We start from the raw sequence: 21,219 nt of genomic DNA on the forward strand, positions 1-21,219 counted from the left end.
GGCTGTTGGGAACCTAAAGCTCCGACCACGGGTCGACCTGTTTTGCTTCAAATCATTCAATTACGCCTCTGTCGGAGGGCCACTGTCTCCATTCTCAAGTAATCAAGCTATCGGTCCAATAAAGAATGTATTGGCACGATGATTCGATTGGGCTCCGCTCTCGGGCGATCTCGAGCGACCGGCGAGAGGCGAGTGGCTGGCACCGTTGGCGACATACACATCGTTCGAATCACATGATTGATTGATTCAATTTTCTGCTCATCAGAAACGAAGAAAATTCAATAAACTTGTCCAGAATCTTGCCACTGGCCGCGTTGGCATTACGGAGGGGGCCATCTTAATCACCGATCCGATCCGATGGTGAAGGAACGAATGCATCTTGGGCTGGGAAATGGTGGTGCCCAAAGGATTGAACAAACGAGTTGAAGAAGTGCTCGTGGTGAGGCCACCGCCGTGCGTAGGTGTGCGTCGCCTTATTCCGTAATTCCGTTGAAGCCGGGCGAAGCGAAACAACCCAACACGTGGTCCGTTCGGTCACCGTTAATTATTGTGCAAAAAGTGTAATGCCACAATATTTATTGGCCAGCGTCCGTTACGACGACGAGAACAACGCGTGGTCGTGGAATTAGCGCGCAGTTTCGCAGTTCGAGGCCCATAAATCATAGTGACTTTGAAAAAACGGCTTGTTTATGTTGCTTCACTCCTTTAACGGGGCCGGCATCGGTGCGGGCCCGGACTTTGGGTGAAACAAAAACGGCAACCGAGCGTGAACGATGCCATCTTTCTTTTGCCGCCTGCTGCTCAATTCTGACGACTTTCTGGGGCCGGATCCCAGGGCCGGAAGCACGGTTCGGGTTTGTTTGTTTATTGTACCGAAGTCCACTAATTGGCAACCATTAATCAATAGTGTGGTCGTTGTTTAGATTTGCAGGGATCGGATGATGGCCAACGTAAATCGCGTTCGATGCGTACGGTACCGGTTGCCGATTGAACTCACCGTAAGAATTCGACGGACCCAATCGCATCTAAGAGCTTACCATGATGACCCATCCACCCCGGGTGAACCGGGATCTATGCTCGAGGACGATGGTCCACCGTTTAGCTTATCGGTCACTTCGGTGCAGTAATGAGGCTGAGCTCCTGCGAATGCTAATGCTTCGAGGGATCCCTCACCGTTCGCACGGTGCAATAGAACCTCGGTGCGTTCGTTCTAAACCTACGAACGGGTTTCGATTATGCAAAGCAGCTTTCACTGGTGCGGCAGGAACCGTTTGCTACCGTACTGGGCGAAGAAAGTAAAGTTATAAAAAAAAACGCGGTGACGACTAAACTTCTCGGTCGGTACCGTCGACGGCGAAAAAATAAAAGGATCAGCTCTATGATGGCTCCATTCGGAGGCCCCATTCTTATGCTAATAGCCGGTCGGTCGGTTTTTGTGAGTGCGTTCGCCGAAGCGTGACGGAGTGCCAATGGCAAGTGCCGCATTTCGCGATACTTTCCAAACCGATACTCACCCCTCTGCGACCCGGCGGCCGACCAATGCGAGGAAATGTTTGTGCTTCACGAGGCAACAAAATAAGTAAATAAAAGCCCTATCCGATAGATAGAGAGAGCTGGGAAGAAAGAGAAAAGCTTTTCATCTATAATCAATAGGCGAATGTTGGTTCACATAATCCCCAATCGGAATTCGAACCACCGGCGGGTGTCGTTCCGAAAGCGATTGGAGGATTCTCCTTTCGTTTTTGTCCAACGAAGTTACGTCGTCGGGCGAAAACTTCACCTCGGTTCGCTTTAATCGCGCGCATTCGAATTGGATTGTCCGCGTGTGCCGTAAAACTTTAAGATTATGCCAACGAGCAAGTTCGAGAAGGGAAGTTCTGGCACGTCCAAAGGAGCGGGCAATCTGTTACGTGATGGCTCGTACTCACATGCCACTCGCTGACAACAAACCTCACTTATTGCTACGTTTTTCATCCCATTTTCTTGTTTTTCGCTCCACAGATCTGCGAACGGCATTTGACCTGCTGGACCGCGACCAGGATGGGCACGTGACGCCCGAGGAGCTGCAGTTTATGCTGCGGAACCTCGGCATACACGTGCGGGACGAGCTGATCGACGATCTGCTGCGGGAAGCCAGCCGGACAGGTGAGTCGGAGTACTGTAGCAGCTGCCATGCGAACCTTATTTAAATCCGGATTTCCTGTGCTGAAACCTGAATTCAATTTGGACTCGAAACAAATCTCACAGAGCGCCATTCGGACGACCATGCGAACCATTTTTTCAACCGCCGGTTTTCCACACATCCATATCCAAGACAAAGGCATTCCTGGACGACCCAGAACCCAGAACCGAAGACCCCCCGCCTCGGCAAGGACCTTTTCGTGGGAGAGGCCATAATTTTCCGAGCTAATCGAGCAAAAGACCGGCACGGCACGCTTATCGAACGAATATCGAAAAACCGAACCCGAACCCGGCGGACCGTAGCATCCCTACGTCCTGTCGAATTTGCTGTCGTCGGCAGGTCACGTGTTGGCCACCACATTACGCTCTCCGCACACCAGCAGTGGCCGAGTAAGTGGCCTTCCACGGCGGCGTATCGTTCCGTTAGCCGCAGCCACGATAAGGACCGACCGTCGTGTGTTTCCCATGAAACCCCCCGGGGTGGGGGGGCGGCAGGTCTTGGAATCCATGCTTTATGAGCACCGGCCACGCTCCTTGTGCTTCCTTCCACAAAAGCACGGCTCCGGATGGTGTACCGACAGACCTATGTGAGTCCGGTCGCCGGGTCACGCGGAACCATCTTGCAGCGGCCTTGGGCCGTCCTGTGGCGACTTTCTTGTTACTGTGCCACAGCGTCCCCGAGCGGGCACGCTGACAGCCATTTGTCGGTCACACCCGCCCGTGGTCGTGCACTTCCGTCACCGGGCTGGCAAACAGTCAACTCAGCCGCGTCCTTCGGATGACCATTGCCAAAAAATTCCACATCCAGCCTGAGGCAGCCTGGCCGATCGGTTGGCAGCGCTCCAGTGATCAAGACTGTATTGCTACGCGGTTCGATGAATGCCGTGCCTTTCTTTTCAACTGTTTTATACTTTATGTTTTCAAAACTTAGTGAAAGGTTTTGACAGTACATTGGATACATAAGATGCTCGATTGAATGTACCGTTTCCAAGAAATTACCAAACAAACCATCTATTTACCAAGATCATTCAATTGACCTTCATCTTGACGATGACCGTCTGGAGAACTCAGTGAACTTATTCCCGCAACAGTCCCGCTGCGGAATGTTTCATAACGCCGCAGCAAAGACCGATGGCACGTGATTCAAATTGTTGGTGGCCCCTCGACTGGCGGCAATGCGAAAAATGGTGCACTTTGGAACCAGCACACTCCGGGATGGGGAAAATTATGAATCTCTGAGATTTCCCGGAGCTCTGGTGTGGTCTCTACATTCCGAATGCTTGTTACCGCGCAGTCACATTGCTGGACAGTCCTGGATTTGTCCATAAACGGTCCATTCACGGTCCTTTTATCCCTCGGAACGGGAACCACTGTGAGCATATTACTATATCGTCACAAATCCCGATTCTGAATTACGCGAGTCCTGAAGCCCTTACCATGCAGATGTTGCACGTCGGCGCTCGGCGGCTTGCACCATAAAATCCCCCTAAATGGACGCCCGAAGAAAGCTTTTAAGTTGCTAATATGCATTCACGGAGCATAACCGTGCCGGCCGACTGGGTACGGGATCTTTTCGAGTGGTGAATTTTATGCAAACGACCGATGCCAGCTTGGGCCACGTGGCCGATGGATGTGTGTCTTTGTGGTCACGGGGATTAGTGAAATGGTTTTTATTGAATCTCCTGGCCCGCAACTTCGACCACTCGAGTGAATCGAGTGCACTTATTGTGCCCAGTGCGGAATGAAATGAAGCAATTTCTTCATCTAGCCGTAATGCGACTTTGTCTCGAGACCGTGACCAGCGCCCGTCATTCCGGCTCATTCCCGCAGAGCATTTAATATACATAAATTTTACTGTGACAGTATCTCTCCACCATTTGGCGCTTATCGAGGGTCCGTGGTCTGCGACCGTAAACTCGTAAAACCGGGGAAATAAAAGTTTCCCAACGGAAGGAGCTCGGTTCTTTGCACACCCCCGAAGGTGCTCATCGAACCGTAAAATAAGCTGGGGGCGGTGGCCCCGTGGTTTAGTGGTGAGCGAACCGTCGTCATCGTCGATGGTGAAGGTCATCCGGCGGCGCGGATCGATGACGACGGACCAGGGCCAGGTGCTAACATTCACACTTTTATCACAAGATGCCCGGGGCCACGATAAGCCTCGGGAACATGAATTGCCGAGGGTACACCCAACCAATCCAATCATCTTAGAGAGACCCGACCCGGGAAAGGGAACAATCCGACAGCACTGACTGGCGCCCGGGCGACGTCGTCGTCTTCGGTGAGTCGCACCAAATGTTCCTGCGGAGCGGATGATGGATGAAGTCGCCATCGCCACCACCATCGTGTGACAAAGTTGCTTCGAATCTGTATCTTTTTGACGGACCAGACCAGCCCATCAGCTGTCAGTCGGGACCGACCGGAAGATATTTTCTTTATTAGCCTTTCCCCGAGCGCGAGCGATTTGGATGATGCTCGGAATGGGGAATGCTTATTGCCACGAACCAATAACCATTCCTCAGTTAAATGTCATAGTATGTCGTGGGACAAATTGAATCTCTTGACAGGCCCTCTATGGGAAAGAAGCCACCGAACATTCCAGAAATGTTACGATCCATAGTATTTTGCCCCGAGGGGTAAATATTTGCGCAGTATAAATTATTCCCCAAGAGTGGCGCCCGTGGGTCACAGGTCCCATCGACGACGTTCCGGGACATGAATGAAAGCATTTACACATCGTCCCGTAGAATAGCCCCGGGGGTCCCTTGCTTTACCGAATGATTTCTGCCGTGAAGAGGAACGATAAACGTATACCGTCAGTCACTTCCTGGCGCGCGCGCGCTCGGGCCAGGCAAGGTGATCCACAATTTGGCCAGCGGCGAAACGGTGCACCCTTTCATGTATCTAAATCTTGAAAGAAAACACACAACACCAGTAGCCATCGTCGTCGCCGTCTTCGGTGCTGTCGTCATGGCGACGGCACCAGCTTTATAGCTCAGCCTCGGGCGTGTTACAGATGTTACAACACGTGCAAACTGGCTCCGGGCACTCGTTTCAATTCTTTCGCATAAACGACACGCCGTGTGAGTGGCTTTTGAATTTTTCGGGACACCCCCCAACCGAACACTTGTTTATGCGGCACTAGGCGCCTCCATCGCCGACAGCGACCAGGCGCCTCCATCATCGTAAAAGAAATTCCACAAACCAGCAGCGTTGTGGGGCAACATTTTATGGCGCTCGCTACCGACACAATGACGGTGTATTCTTTTCAATTCTTCTCGCCTGGTCGCCCTTGCATCCGGGTGAAGAATGTTTCAATTTTATTCCGCCTCGCCCGGAAGAGGCGCCCGGAAAAAAGTGAGCCCGGAAAGTAATAGACAGAAAGTATTCCCGAGTGGCAGGCAAGCAAATCCAACTTTCTCTCGGTCGCTCGCTACGCTGGCGGATAAAAAGCTCGATTTCGGATCACATTGCGATTGGGGCGCCTCTCGAACCCAAAACCGGTGTAATTTAACATTCCACCCGAATCCGTTTCCCCCGTCGGGTTTGGAAAAAATGGCACGCCATTTGTTCCACTTGCGCCGCCAGCGGACTGAACGGTTTCGGTTTCGTAATCGCCTGGATCGGATTCTCGTCCAATCACACGACGGTCGGGGACGGTTGTCGTTTTCGGTCATTTGCGGGCTGGTTTAGGGTGCCCCCCGGGAGGATAACCGGAAACCCCAGTTCCATTTGACGGACGGACTAACTGTGTTCGGCGCAATGAACTAACCCCGAATTGGACTGTCAAGAAAGGTCGATCGAAGCGATCCTGACGAGCTCCTGGGTAAACATTGAAGGACCATCACCATCGGCAATTACAAGCACGCTGCGCCCCAGGGAACCCCGGAGCAGCAGCTCGAGCCCAGACACGGGTAATGGTTTTGCGAATTCTCTAGCCACATCCAAAGCCCGTGGATGTGGTACGACGACGACAAATATGCTCCTGCGTTGGGAAGCAGAACATAATTTGATTTAAGTGCTGGCTCCCGTTGCGTTCATGTTGGCTTTACCATTGGCTCGCTCACTCACTCAAGTCCTCGTCGTAGTTGGTTGTTGTCAGTTCTAAATCTTTCACTTCGCTACAAACGACCATTTAATTTGAATTTAGTCCGACGGTGATTCGAAAGGAAACCCGATTCGATTTGTAGTCGCACAAAGAGCACAAGCTTTTGCTTGAGAGCTCTACGGTCATTCGTTCGGTTGGTTCGGGCTCGGGTCGTATCGAGCATAACGGCCCGCCGCCGATGGCGAGATGGGCAAAACTTATGCGAACCAACCTCACATGCTGCGCCCCCTCCCCTTTCGGCAATCAGGCGCCGGTGATGGGAATTTACATTTTAACAAAAGCCAATCCCGCATCGTTCGTTCGCTTCTTTTCATGCCAATTCGTGTCCCGCGAACAAAGTAAATATCAGGTTGATGGAGGAAAACAATCATAAATTTGTTCGTATCAACGATTTATTGCCTTTCACGCCATAAACTTTTGGACCGCCGCCGGATCGGAACCCCGGGGCTCTCTCTCTCTCTCTCTTTGATGATGGTGGCATCGATCGGAACGCTCCTGCTGTGACGGAAAAATGATAAACCCCGATACGGGGCGAAAGACTCGCGTGCACGAATCGCGACCAATTGGCGCTGGATTCCAGCTTGGAACACGGAGCATTGCTTTGAAGTTGTAGTTCGGCTGGAGTTCCCCGGTGATCCCCGCGGGGCGCATTTGCAACTTTGCCGCGCGATGACAGACCGCTGGTGGTGGTGATAAATCATATTGCGAGTGGGATTTATCAACCTCATTGCTTGACACTCCGTAATTAGCCCGGACTCTGATGCTGTGTGGTGATAACAAAGTTCGCCCGGGTTCAAAGAAGTACAAACACAACTTAGTTTAATGAGCACAGCTTATCAAATCAAGCGACCCGACCCTACCGGAAGCTTCAGCATCGGTGCTTACGTTCAAAATATTTACCGGAACAGGTTAAAGTCGTGCTGGGCGCTATCCGTACACTACTTTGTAATAGAGTTTCTCGTCGGATCCGGTGCCACCAAACGGTGGTGGTAGTTTTCTGGAAATTGAAATACCCAACCTTCACTTTACTCAATTGCGATGTGTACTGCAGCACAACAGATACAACCGATCGGCCCACCGGCCCAATTTGGCCAGGGCGGCCAAAAGTTTTCCGGCAACAAAATGAAATCACAACCGCATCCGACTCCAAAAGGCGGGCACTCAGTTTTAAGCTCTCCGTAGGCTTGGTCCCCCCCAAAACGCCCGTTGGTAGAAGAATTGGTTTGATTAAAATTGAAAATGAAAATACTGGGCGATTGGAGAAGGGTGGCCCGATGTTGTGTTGCTGCTTTCGGTGCTTCACCTTGTCTCTTCGAGGATCTTCTAGGTTCTGCGGCAGCCAAACAGGGGGAAAGCGGTCCAAATGTTTGCTCGAGAAACAATGGCACGATAACAGAATTTCCGCCCCGCAGAGATCGATTGGCTACCGAATTTCGGTGGCAGAAGGTCTCAAATGCAATCGGAAATCCGAGCCCCATCCGGAGAAGGGCGGCGGATCGAGCGATTCGAGGAGCATCGGTAACTAGAAACCCAGAACACGTACGCGCATTTCTTCGGATTCCTCGACTTGAAGCCAGATGTTTGATTTTCCGGCCCTCCACATTTCGGGTGTTCGCTCCGTCAACATAATCACATCTTGCCGGGCGCAATGTCGTTCAGGGGCACGTTCGATGCCGTGGAACATAGTTTGGTTTTTGTCCGTCAAATTATGGGGCCCTGTTGGGGTTGGTGGAAAAATTGCGATCGATGCTAATCAAAACCAGACAACAACCCAGAGTTTGGTCGACTAATTGCGCGACTCACGCACTCACGCGAATGGGAATGGCATCGCAAACGCTCTCCCATTTCCAGCTAATAACGTGAAAGACGCGACAGTGAGTGATAGTAATTGTGGCCAGGACGCTCACAAATACGATGGGGGGACCGCTGGCACTCCTGGAGTTGCGTGCGTAATTATCTGCCAAGTTTCGGGGGACGCTGGCGACCAATCGACCAGTGGAGCGAATGGCGAAAGTCTGATCATTGGAATGGTGCCATAAATAATACTTTGCGCTGCGTTAAGTTAGGGATATAAAGTTGAGCAGAAAGTTTGCGGAAAAAATGTGCCAATGCCATCGGAAGCGTAGACCGCGATCGGTAGACACAGACACCATCTTGATCGAGCAACAACGTAAAATTGTTGATTCGAGGAATTAAAATGAATGGCATCTTAATCCCTCTGCCAAACCCCTAACGGTCCTCTGCAAACATTTATTCACCGAACCGCGCCGAGCACCGGGAGTGGGCGAACCGAAAGTAGATTCCAACGTAAGCCATACTTAAGACTTTGAGATCCTTCTTCCCCCAATCTTGCCCGGCCACATGCCTGTTTTATGGCGACCGGTACCATTTGCCTAACCGCACGATAAGGAAACTTTTACTTTCGACTTCCCGTCTGGGCCAGCCGCAAAGGTCAACATCGACTATTTAACATTCCGCTACATTCCTGAAGCCCACGCGGCCCAGACGCGGTCCAAGCCACGCCAATATCGATAAAACATCGGCAAAGACTTTAAACCCAACCTCTTTAAGAAACTTTGGCCATTCTGTCCGCGCTTCGACTATGCCGGTCACGCAATTTATAGATCACACGGCAGACAGGGCGCACCGGGTTGATGGAATCGTGTCAATTCGACGAGTACAACCCGCAGCTATCTGCTGCAGTGGCGTAATTTATGCAATTTAATAACCGCGCGCGACCACGACAACATTTTTGGCCGGACGACGGCGCAATTCGAACTGAGCACTCCGTCACGACGGCAACCTTGAACCTGTCTCTCTCTCTCTCTCTGTGTGGTGTGCTGCCTCATAAAACGACAAACTTAATGTTCGCAGCTACCGGAAGGCATTTATTCCGTGTTTTTTCTTTTTGGAGAAACGTACTGTAATTAAGAAAATTTGTCCATAAAAATGTCCTATCTACTCTTTTGCGGGTCAGAATCTCCTTCGCCTGTGCCTGAGGCCGACAGGCAGTTCACTGCCTTCTTTCAAACTCATCTGCATTCTGGCCATCCTAAAACGACGAAAATTGTTCACAGGCACGGACCACGTGTCGCCCCTTATCACCTGCCAGGCGCCTCCATCGACACTTTCTTACACGGTTCGGGTGGCCGGGTGGGAAATGAAAATAAAAAATTACGAATAAAATCAGCTTAAACTTAAACTGCCCTTGCGGAGCCCTCGGTGAGTGTTAGCTTCACCCAAGGAAGCTTCAGTTAATGAACGATCTTGTCGGAGCTCCCCTCCGTGCCGTCGGACTGGCCATTATCCAGGGTTTTATTCCCCTTCGTCCTTCATCAGTGCTAACGAACAAACTTCTGCTCCCCGTCGTCGTCGTGTTTCGGTTCCTTCAGGTGATGCGGGCCCGGGTGGTGATAAAAATCTACAAAAACAATTTTCAACTTCAATCCAAGCTAATCTCTCTCGCCGACGCTCAACTAACACGACGGTTTTTTTTCTCTTTTCTCCACCGTCCTCAGGCAGTGGCTTAATAGATGAAACAGAGTTCCTCCAGTGGGTGGCGAGAATACAGGCCCTAAAAGACGACAGCAACACCAGCAGCAGCAGTAGCAGTAGCAATAATCCCGCCCAGTCCGCCGACGACGACCTAACGCAGGACCTGGTGGCAGCATTTCGGTAAGCCACTCCGTTTTCCGCCCTTTAAACTGTGCTTTTTGCGCCGTGACTGAAAGGGAAGCGAGGCCACCAGCAGCAGCAGCAGCTGCTTTCGCTCCGATTCCTAATCCCTGTGTGGCCTGTGTGTGGGTTGACTTTTCCGGTTGTGTGTTTCTACCGGAACCGGCATCTGATTTCCGGGTTGCATCAAACAACCTCCGTAAGCTGATTTTCCAGACTTTCGCATCGTAATGCTTTTGATACACAGATCTCATCAGCCCATCTGTGGGGGTAACCATTTTTAATGTAGATTTTCCAAATGATTTTGCCCACATGGCGATCGTTGAGTGTCACTCGATTAGAAAAGTCCTGCGGCGGGTGGACGATAAGAGCAAAAATGGACGTCAACTTGCTAATTAGAGACATAGGGTGCTTTGATCCCTTCGTCTGTCAGCTGTAGTCAATTATTTTCCGATCCGATTGAGGCAGGCTTTGACTTTCAGCATGTCCAACAGTTTTGATGCCAAATAAGCCAAATAAGCGACTGCGAAAGTGAATCGGAATACTGCTGTGACTAAATCCAGACCGGAATCCTTCCTCCTAACATTACACAATTACTGTGCGCCAGTATTAGATTACGTGTTCCGTTCCTTAATCGTATTTTCTTCTTCCAAAAATAGGGTATTCGATCGCGACGGCAATGGGTACATAACGCGTGACGAACTGAAGGCCGCCATGGACATGATCGGCGAAAATGTGACCGAATATCAGCTGAACGAAATGCTGGAGCTGGCCGACGCCGACAAGGATGGCCGAATCAATTACGAAGGTACGTCTTCGCTGGGCAGTTGGTCTCCGGTGCCAGGCTTTCAAAGTAGACGCTGTCCTATGCACGCTCCCATTTTATATGCTCATTTCACTCAAGAGTCCCTCAATGCCAATGCCATCTCGCTCGCGTGAAAAAAAGGAAAACCCGAAAGGCAACAATACGAGCTCTGCATAAAAATCAGCGCGGAACAGGTGGCACTGGCATAGGGGTGCTGGGTGATGTCGACGTTGCCCAATTCACAACCCATCGTCGGTGCCATTCATCATTGCCGGGTGCGGTTAAAGGGATAACTCGCAAGTCAAACCTTATGAAGTGCTTAATTTTAAGACATCCTCCACTTCACTCATCCGACGCCGTGTTACATACACTGTTGTGTGTCCCCATTGTTTGCATACTAAATACGACTTTCGCACTCCGCCTGTTCGTGTTAACCATGTTAACCACTGTCGGAAGGTACTTCGGTAGCGGGCGCTGTGGGTTTCGTCTTGGTTCGTGTTTTTGGGAATGGTGTGCAGCTTGGACCGGTAAATGTACAAAGCGCTGGGATTGTGTTCGAAACGCGTAGACCCGCGGGTAGATGATGAGCTTAAGCTTGTAGTGAAACGGAATTCCCCCAAAGAAAATAACCAACCGGCACTTAGGCCTATCATAAACTGGACAATATATTAGATAGCACCCGGCGGCGGTCTGGGTCGCATTTCATGGTGATCACCCTGTCCCGTGGGCACCATAAATTGTGGGCGCTAAAATTATCACTTGCCGGTCACCAGCACCACAAAACCGGAGCCAGTCTCCCCAGAGATCGGGTAACGGAAGCGCAACATTATGCTGCGGTCTGCATCGTCCCCTTTTCTATAATTGGCTTCGTTGCGGGCTGCCTTCTCTGCTGGAGGAATTAAGCGCTCCCGTAGAATGGACATAATTATTTGGCTTGTTTTAAGTAAATCCAACATTCTCCTCGTGATCCTGCCAGCGAAAGAGCGAGCGCAGAGAGTTTATTTTCCGTTTATCTGAGCCCAGCGCACTTTGTGGTGTGCGAAATTTATTGTATGCACTAAAATTAATAGTCGCCCAATTAAACCATTAAACGTAGGCACCGTTGTTAATGCTGTCCGACCAGCCCACTGACGCCACAGCCCGGCAATGATCGGCTCCGGCTCCGGATTGTGTTGTTTCTTTTATTTTTTCTACCATTCCGAAATGTCGCAAGACGTGTCATAAAACGTGCAACCAAAGTGAGAGAATAGACAGTAAAAACACGGAACCGTGGTCGGTGGCGCAATGCGACAAGCATCCCGGATCCTCTGGCGCCCCAGCCTTTGGCTCTATGACAAAGTATCCCATTTTCCGCCGGTCAGGAGACCGTAAAAAGTGCGGGGTCACAGAATGGGTGGGCCGGCAAAAAAAGCACAACCCGAAAGTGTCCCATTACCGGAGGTTTTGGCAAGGACTCGGGATGCTGCACGCTCCATCATTAGGGCACCCCCAGGGCAATCCTCGGCCAAAGCCACACCACACGTTACTGTAATTTAGTCGACCAATGTAAATAGGCTTCGAAATGGTAGAATAGAACTGTTGGCACTCTCGCGCGGTCGGTGCGTGCGCGCAGAGCATCCGTATCCTCGAGGACCCGTCTCCGTGTTTGTTTATGTGTGAGCTAACCGTGCCGTGTGCCGTGTGTAGTGTCCGCGCTGCATCGCGCTGCATTCGTTCCGCGAGCACGCTGCATTCGCCCTCATCACCGCGCATAGTTTGCTCGCTCGCTCATGCGTTCGTGTTCATTGATTTTCGTGCACGTCCGCCGCAACTGGCGCAACATCCAGTGTACTGTCCTGTCCGTTAAATGTTCACTTGCCATCACTGGCTGGCTCGCCGGCGGCGGCGGCTCTGGCGGTCTGGCGGAACGGTGTCTAACCTACAACCAACCGATTGTTCTCTCCTTCCAGACTTCCAGAACTTTTTCCTTAACAATATCGATACGCTGGTGCAACCGGCCAAGAAGAAGTGAGCCTGCGGGCAGGCGGGCGGCCGGTCGGCCTTGGGTGGTGCCCAAGACCACAGTAATGTGGTGTAACAGCAACCGTCGCACGCAGCACTCGCAGTGCCGCAGGAAGTCCGTCCTCCAAGGATGCTCATATCGTTGTTCCTCGCCCCACTCTGTAGTTGGTAGCCCCCTATTAGCCCCATTAGGTGCATGGAATTAGGTGTTGTAAGCCGAACGCAAGTAGCAAGTATTAAACCGAGTGCGGAAACTCGGGTGTGGAAAGGACGGGAGGGACTCATGCGGGCCGCCACTTCTTCAACGGTGCTGCTCGCGGTGGTGATTATGTTATCATTAGACCTTTAGAAGCGTAACCGACGAGTGGGAGGCCCTTAAAAAGATTAGATTTAATGGTTAATCGTATTACACACAAATACTGTAATCTTTGCTGCATAAATTAAACGCAACTTAATTCAGATTCGAACCCGGTGTTTTCTGTTCCGTTCATGTTCATGTTTTATAAGATCGGTCCGGGCCTCGGGTCCACCGCTTGACCGGACATTCGGGACATTCGGGACACTAGGGAATCCAATCAAATGGTTGTTTATTTCGCGTAAACCCGATTTGCGCGTCCACTCGAAGCCAAATTGACACGCAAAATGGAACGATGTCGCACCATCCCACCTTCTTCTTCTTCCGCCGCTTTCCCCACTAACGTAACGGTCCCCGGTTCTGGTAATGTCGCAGTGGAGTGAAGAAGTGTTTCTTCGCTCTTCCCGTCCCTGGACACCGTTCTCACAATTTCCATCGTCTATCGTGTACTTTCAGAGTTTGCCCGGCTACTCCTGTAAACTTCCGGCGTCCGGCCGGAGGACCCCGCTCTCTGTGTGCGATGTGACCTCGGCCCTGCTTCTCCGGTTTCCTCCTCGAGCCAACCGTTCGGCACCGCAACCACCTTCTGTCTCTTCCATTAGCCACCACCACCGACCGGGTTTCGTTCTGGAAGGAGCGAGATGCTGCCACCAAGGAATGATTTCGTATCGCTACAACCTACAAATCACAACCGGTTGCAACCAGCCCGTCACAGGCCGAGGACACCAAGCCGGGCAACCGGGTTTAGTTAATCGAAAGTAGTTGTGTAAGACTTTTTACGAACCTAACGGCGGGGGTAGGGTCACCGGAGACCAGTAGATTGGAGAGTGTGCAGACAGATTATTTAGCGATATGATTTGTGGGATCCACTTTTGAGTTGAGTTTGATTGTTGTTGTTACTGGGCGCAAGGACGAGATGATCGCTTCACGCGCCGCTCCATGGCTTAACCTACACACGTTTATCTCGTTAGCGCAAAGCGCGTTGCGCGCCCATTAAAATATTTACCCTTAAAAGATTGTCCAAATGTTACTCATTACCTAACTAACCGCATAATCCGCTGTTTAACTGTTGCAAAACTCTTACCCTCTAAGGAGACACGAATGAGAACGCAAATATTAAGCAACCCAAGGGCGATGCACGCGTGAATTGGGCCATATTAACCTAGCGTTTAAGTATTGGACGAAGAATGGCCGTCGAGGACGGGGGGGGGGCTGATAGTTGATAGTGGGCCGTGAGGGTCTCAAAGCTGACCCAAAATTAAACAATAAACAAAAAACCAAAACAAACCCAAAAGGTGGGAAAAGCATCTACGTTTAAACGCTACGAAAGCAGCGGCGGCACGGGCGCTACGGAGAATGGGCGTGCCGCGGGGCCCGCGCGTTGTCTGTGCGCCTGTGGCCACTGCCGCGTAATGGCCGAGGGAACTGCTCGGGACGGTTTTCAGTTTGTACGAAAGTAGAGCATAAATATCTATATCCAATAAGCGATAAGAAAGACCCGGCACAAAACGGCAAGGAGGTGGCACATTCGAACGTGGCCGAGATTCGCGGCCACGCACTCGCCAGGACTCGCACCGTGTGTTTTAAGTGTTGTAGGCTACGCTAGACGAGACAGAGAGAGCGAGCGAGGCTTTTGTACTAACCTGACGACGAGCCACTTCCACCAGTTCTTCCTTGAGTTTAGTTTTCACGCACCCAGCTAAAGGAAAACCTTAACAAAACGCTTCGTTCCGTTCCGGCAACACCAAGCACCACTGCAGCAGAAACGCGCTCGATTTTGTGTGCAATTACAAAAGCACAGAGCGCTTAGAGTAATTGTTATGCCATTGTTATACATTATTGTTAAACAGTTTACAGCTGCTACGGCCACACACACCACTGACACGAGCACACACAGGGGTGCAAGCAATATACAAAGCAAATGTTGTGGTTGCAGCACATTTACGGGGACAGAGGGCACCTGGTGTCCGCTGATGGAATCCCTCACCGAACGCCGACACAATAAATGCGACTGATTTTTACTACTTTACATTTGTTACAGGATGCACACGGGCCCCACGGGGGACGTGTGAAACCCAATAGAACCAACAAAGGAAAAATCAAAATTGTTAAAACGTTTGGCAGGTTCGCCGAAGGGCTGTGTGGATTTATCGATGCCGACTTCCCGATGGAATGGAAACTCCAAACATCGCACCAACCTGCACCCTACAAAAAACAACTCAAATCCGTTTCCGTAAACTACACAAAATGTGAAAAGCAAATTGGCAAATGATGAACGGTCTTCAAAGTTAAACACCAAACGATTGGCTATCGCGGAGTGCGTCGAACGAGCTTTCCTTTGCGCCATTCCTTCGTTTTCCTTCCGGTCGCGGAGAGGTGGCATCCTGGCACAAAACACAACACCCACGCACACCCACCCACACGTGGCAGCCGGCGCGAGAAAGGGAGAGAGAGAAAGTTAGTAATCGAACGCGATTAACACAATATATACTCATATACATGATATATCAAGGTACAGAATTTAGTCGAACATGACGCCGGGCAGGATTTAGCTATTTTTGGAAGCAGTTTTTTACACCTTAAACACCTGCCTGCCGACACCGCTTGGCGGGGATCAAGGCATCGGCGGGGCAGGCCAAAGGCGTCGCCCCGTGAGGGTGCAGTATTGCTAAAACAGCAGATTAAAATTTTCAGTAGCCCCACGGATAGTTCCGAAATTTGCTGCTTGACCCCAGGTTATTGTGTGTGGGTGGGTGTGTCTCTCAGTTCCGAGGGCTATCAGTTTGGCAAGGCAAGCGGAAACGTTTCTTGGTTGTGCTTCTATTTGACGTCTACTTGCGAACAATAATCTACTAGCATTCGTGTATGTTTGAGTGTATAGTTGTTGTATACAAAAACACCCTTTATCGTAACCACATAAAGCCGGGCCGGCACTCTCGAATAAGGAATAACCCCGAGTAGCAGCCATTATGTCGCTGTCACTACTACGCTAAGACGCAACAGAGTGTTAACCAACGTGGACCACGTACCACGTGCACCAATTTAGCCACTGTATTTCCTGTATCCACATCTATCTACACTAGAGGTATCTATTTCCCGTATCGTAGTGTTTTGTGGCCCAGTGGATAGAACGATTAGAAAGCTCCACACATTTCGCTAAGACAGCCGTAACTCTACTTGATGTGCTTGCAGCAGCTTAAATATTCGTGTTCGTCTGACCCGTTTGGGGGCAAACAACCAGCAACGTTAGTTGCCGGACGGTTAAGATCGTTGCAATGTTGGGAAGCATATCGGTTTTGTAAATATATCCCCTTTAGAGTCGCATTCGAGTCAATTTTTGTTACCACTGATGGTTTGGTTGTGCTTCGGTCCTTTTCGTTGCCGCTTGACCCTAGAACGTTTAGAAATGGCACTCTGATTGATACTCTTGTCCCTTTATCCAACTTCCAATCAAACTAACACTTCTCTAATATCGATACTAAATCCATAAGCAAAACCATACTAATATTGAAGCTACGCTTAGCTAAACAAAAATGTTACACATTACCCATCTGGCCGCGTACGTCGGAGGCGAACCGAACTCTTTCGTTCGTTCCAACCTCGATTTCAGTCCATGCCAAACGCGTACACTCAGCATTACAGACAAGCAAAGCAAAGTAATACAAGAAAGAGAACTATATATTCATATTGTGGCCTTTTAATTGAAAAGAAGAACGTGAAAACGGACAAGCGTGGAACCGGAGCCGTGTGTGCGAACCGTGAACACCTGAAAACCGGCCACCGGGAATCACGCGCGGAAGTGGCTCACGGAATCTATTGTGTGGCTGCCGGGCGAGGTTTTAACAGTGTTGCGTTTAGGATTACGTTTGGCTTTTTGCTTCAAATTTACAAGCGATCGCGAGTTTTATGTAGCAAATGGCGCATTTTATTACATCATATCAAGGCTGGGAACGGAGCGCCAACCGTTTGCGTTGCATCGCAAACTGACCGCATGATGGTGACGATGAGGATACAATAAATAACAGAACGTGTGTACTGATTTTAAATGCATAGTAAACAATATTTTACATACGTTGGGAGTGAGGCGTTCCTGAGTTTACAGAGGAAAGCGCTAGCGAATGGAATGAGAACGGGAGTAAAAGACAGTTTGGAGATTTCCAAAGCAAAGTAAGGTTGATCCCATTAACATCCCAACCGATTTCGGAGACAGTCAAAAGTTGCAACAACAGCAGCAAAAAGCACGTTAACAGTTTCGGTTTCCCGTACACTTGAATGAGCAATACATTGCAGGATTTAGTTTTAATTTTTTTCAGTCCACCTTTTCGGTGCCCATTCTCTTTGAGCAGAGTTAAAACCTTTCAATAAAAATTCATCAAACACCACGGGCTGGGGCAGTTGGGAACAGTGCGGATGAGCTAGGCCCGCCTAGTATCGTACGAAAGGACAGCGAATTGAACAGAGCAAGAAATAAATTACAAGTTGTTTTGAAACCAATCTCTTTCGAATGTGTCCTTTTTTGCATCCATTCCAATTTCGTTGACGAAAAGTAGCTCCATTTTTGCTTTTCAATTTCATTCACATTTTCGACCGTTTGATAGCACGGTAACAGTGCCATTGATCACCAGATGGCAGCACGTCGGTTGATCGACGAAAGTCTCGTGTTATCGATCGGTCGACGAAACTTTTCTGACAGATTCGTCCATTGGTTCGCCCAGATTGGTTTAGCGGAAAGTGCATGTTTTTAGCCGTGTGTTGAGACGGAGCACGAAGTGTGTTGTTTTTCACGCGGTACCGGCTTGTGTGCGCTCTTGAATAAGGAAATAAGAGAGCACCAAAGCAAGCTGTGCACGCACGAAGCGGTGCAGACAGCGACAAGTGAGGGAATAGAGCACGCGGCCGATTGCGAACATTACGATCGATACGAATGGATTCCGACCCGGAGGTGGTGCTGGTGGAAAAAATTGAAGAAGACGAAATTAGCGCCGACAAGGACAGCGGCATGGAGTCGGCCACCGGCAGCAAGGATGAAACACCGGAGCGTAAGCCATCCACCGTAAGTGGGCGATCGATAATTACGCACCGAATGCCTCGTGTCCTGCTGGGCACGGTTCGTCCTTGCGCGTAGTTCCGCCACCGTTGTTTATGTTGCGCAATCAGCGGTGATAGAAGTGTGGTTTTGATTTTTGTGCGTCTACGCACTGTTTTCCCGTCTTGGCAGCCGGAAGAGGCACCTAAGCAACCCGAGCCAGTGAAACCAGCCGCAGTCCCGGAAGCAGCACCGCCAGCTGCGACAGTGCCACCGGCAGCTCCGACTTCCGCGGCACCACCACCCCAGGCTGCCGCAGGACCCTCCTCGTCAGCGGCCTCTCGGCCATCCACATCTGCATCGGTTCCGCAGTCGAGCAAAACGGTTGCCAGAACAACAGAAGATAACTTCGATGACGTAAGTATCGTGATTGCGCCCACCGTGCATTTGTGAAACTGACTCTTTTCCCGGTGCGTTCTCAGGAACCGGACGAGACGCTCGGAGAGCGACTCTGGGGCCTGACGGAAATGTTCCCCGAACCGGTGCGCAAACTGACCGGTGGTGTGACGGACCTCACGGTGAAGGGCGTGAAGGGGCTCTATTCGCTTACCTGCAACGCTTCCTGGATCTTCTTTACCAGCTCCATGATTCTGTTCGCACCGGTCGTGTTCGAGGTGGAGCGCGCTCAAATGGAAGAGATGCAGCGAACGCAACGGCAGCAGGTCCTACTGGGACCGGGCTCGGCAGTCGGCAGCGGGGGCCCCGGAGGCATCCCGGCCCTCCCACCGATGGCGGCCGCCCGATAAGCGCCCATCATTGCAAATATGCGCGCGCGTCCCAGTGTAGAGTGCCGGCTATTTTCCGTTTTAGTTCCTTGTTTTGTTTTGTTTTTCTTAACCGCCTCCCTGCATGACTTCTCCGGTAGTGGCCTGCTCCGCGAACAGATCGACCCCGAGTTCAGTGAACTAGTGTGGCGCTCACCACGTGGAAAAGATCCTGAGGGTGTGTTTTGCTGCGTAGTTTCTACGATCCTTGAGGCGTGGAGTTTTTTCCTCGCGCTGTACCAAGTTAGCCACCATTGCCATCACTTGTCTTGGGCATTTTTATCGTTGGTTCAGGGTTGTCACTGCATTTCGATGGTGGGAATATCCAAACCCGCCTGCTTGGATCGTATAAAGGGAGGGCCAGGAATTCCAAACACATACAGGTAGACACACAAACCTACTCAATTTGTTGTATTAAGTAAAATCTGTGGATCCAGCGAAGGGCAGAGGACAAGACTAATAAAAACAAAATCCATACACTTCTAGTGCGGTTTAGCAAGATAAACCTGGGCGTTGCTAGTGGGGACAGTCCCCCAGTTTTTTATTGGAACGCAACCCGCAAACAAACCGAAACCCGTGTGCTCAACTGCCTCCCATCTCGGCATCGTCGAGCACTAGATCGTCCAGCATCTCTTCGAGCGTGATTCGAGGCACGGACGGATCGTCCATGTCGTTCGTATCGACCGCTATCTGCCGTTTGCTGTCCTTGAAAATGTTCACATTCTGCCGCAGCTCCGGGTCTTCCTCCAAATCTTCCAGGAACTCGTTGTAGTCGTTTTCGATGTCCGTGTCCAGCACGATGTCCTCGTTCAGGTGCTTCAGCTTCCAATTCCGGTTCCGTTTGCGCACCGTCTTATCGAACGATTTCTTCACTATCAAAATGCTCGGCACTGCGTCGTCCGAACTCAACTTTTCGTAGTAATCATTATTTACATTCGCTTCACGCAAATCGTATCCCAATACGGTGTCCCCCGGTTTCAGCAGGTTTCCAAGGTGCGAACGTACGTGCACAGTGCTGCCGTCAACGCCGAGCTCCGATGACTTTACCACCCATACGTCGGCCAACGTGTGGCGCACCGAAACCGGCCCCTGACCGGGGAACGCTTTCTGATCGCGAAACTCGACGTCCATCACGACGAACTCGATCATCTGCTTCGGGTTGCAGATCGCCTCGAACGGTGTCTTCCAGAATGCCATATTCTGTACCTCGGCCACTGGCAAATGAAAGTCCGGCCGGGTTAGGCAAACGAATGTATGCAATCGGCGATGTTTCTTTACTTACGCTGTGCCGTTTGTGGGTCGATGAGGTGGATCGCGTTGGCCACTTTCGTCACCAGGCACACGGGCGCAATGTGGCCAAGCTGCTGGGCCAACCGCTTCGGTAGGCAAACTAAACTGCCCTTCGAAATCGGTACAATGTCCACGGCATACGAGTACTTGTAGTTGTACGAGTTGCTGTGGATATCGTGCGAGATGAGTTTCTTCGAGCTGGTCACCTTCACCGGCAGCACGGCTTGCAGGAAGTCCACCATCTTACGGGCATGGGCATCGGTGGCGTAGAAAAAGTCCAACCCACCCGGTGACGGTTTAATGCCGAGCGTGTTTTCGTGTGCCCGGTGCTTCAGAATCATCTGCTCAAGGTAGAACAGTGTCTTGCGGTTGACCGCCTTCTGGCGAACCTGCACCATGCACCGCCAAAAGTCTTTCGCTTCCGTCCGGTGGCAATCGTCGCACATCTGATTGTTGACCGTAAACTCCACCACAAATACCTGCTGCAGGACGACATCGTTCATCACTTCGCCGTGTACGGTTAGCTTCACCTTGATGCGCTTCGAGTGTGGCTCGGTCCACACGAACCCGGCATCCACCAATTTCACCTGGCGCAAGCCCTGGACGCGCTTCAGGCATAGCGACAACAGTTCCTTCGACTCCAGAGTGCACTGGACCCACTCGTTGGGCGGATTCAGGTAGCGCTCGCAGTTACGGCAAAAGAAAATCACCGCCTGCTTGGGAATGTTTTCCGTAATGTCGACGTGCGAGCGAAGGCACGGCACACACATGTTGGTTGCATTCGGCTCAATCGGGACGCCACACTCGCAGCATAGAATTTTGTTCACCGCTCCCGATCCGGTAGCGGTCGGCCCAGAGTCGGTAGAAACGTTGTTAAGGTATTCCATTATTTCTGCTCTTCTTTACCAACAAACACGTGCGTTCGTTTTCAGCAACGAACGTCAAATTTACGGTTTT

At 50.8% G+C, this 21,219-nt stretch overlaps 3 protein-coding genes across 7 annotated transcripts in view; 2 read left to right on the forward strand and 1 right to left on the reverse strand.

Moving 5' to 3' along the window:
* LOC131206167 (calcium-binding protein E63-1) overlaps positions 1–17,578 on the forward strand; it is a 45,380-nt gene extending 27,802 nt beyond the window's left edge. For 4 of the 5 annotated variants that reach the window (XM_058198604.1, XM_058198603.1, XM_058198602.1 and 1 more), the window contains 4 exons: positions 2,002–2,145; positions 9,805–9,961; positions 10,621–10,769; positions 12,716–13,228. In XM_058198604.1, coding sequence (XP_058054587.1) covers positions 2,002–2,145; positions 9,805–9,961; positions 10,621–10,769; positions 12,716–12,777 — 512 coding nt within the window. In that variant the 3' untranslated portion in view covers positions 12,778–13,228. Of the gene's footprint in view, positions 1–2,001; positions 2,146–9,804; positions 9,962–10,620; positions 10,770–12,715; positions 13,229–13,578 lie in introns of those variants that run through there. The other variant, XM_058198601.1, reaches the window with a different exon arrangement.
* Positions 17,579–17,838: 260 nt separating this feature from the next.
* LOC131206131 (mitochondrial import receptor subunit TOM22 homolog) lies at positions 17,839–19,467 on the forward strand. The gene is made up of 3 exons (XM_058198551.1): positions 17,839–18,175; positions 18,341–18,565; positions 18,631–19,467. The coding sequence occupies exons 1-3, from the start codon at positions 18,047–18,049 to the stop codon at positions 18,952–18,954; spliced, it is 678 nt and encodes a 225-aa protein (XP_058054534.1). The 5' UTR covers positions 17,839–18,046; the 3' UTR covers positions 18,955–19,467.
* Positions 19,465–21,173, reverse strand: LOC131206130 (60S ribosomal export protein NMD3). The gene is made up of 2 exons (XM_058198550.1): positions 20,255–21,173; positions 19,465–20,186 (listed from the first exon to the last, which is right to left on the reverse strand). The coding sequence occupies exons 1-2, from the start codon at positions 21,147–21,149 to the stop codon at positions 19,555–19,557; spliced, it is 1,527 nt and encodes a 508-aa protein (XP_058054533.1). The 5' UTR covers positions 21,150–21,173; the 3' UTR covers positions 19,465–19,554.
* Positions 21,174–21,219: the final 46 nt, after the last annotated feature.

Source organism: Anopheles bellator, chromosome 1 (assembly GCF_943735745.2).
Source record: "Anopheles bellator chromosome 1, idAnoBellAS_SP24_06.2, whole genome shotgun sequence".
Classification (NCBI taxonomy): Eukaryota; Metazoa; Arthropoda; class Insecta; order Diptera; family Culicidae; genus Anopheles; species Anopheles bellator.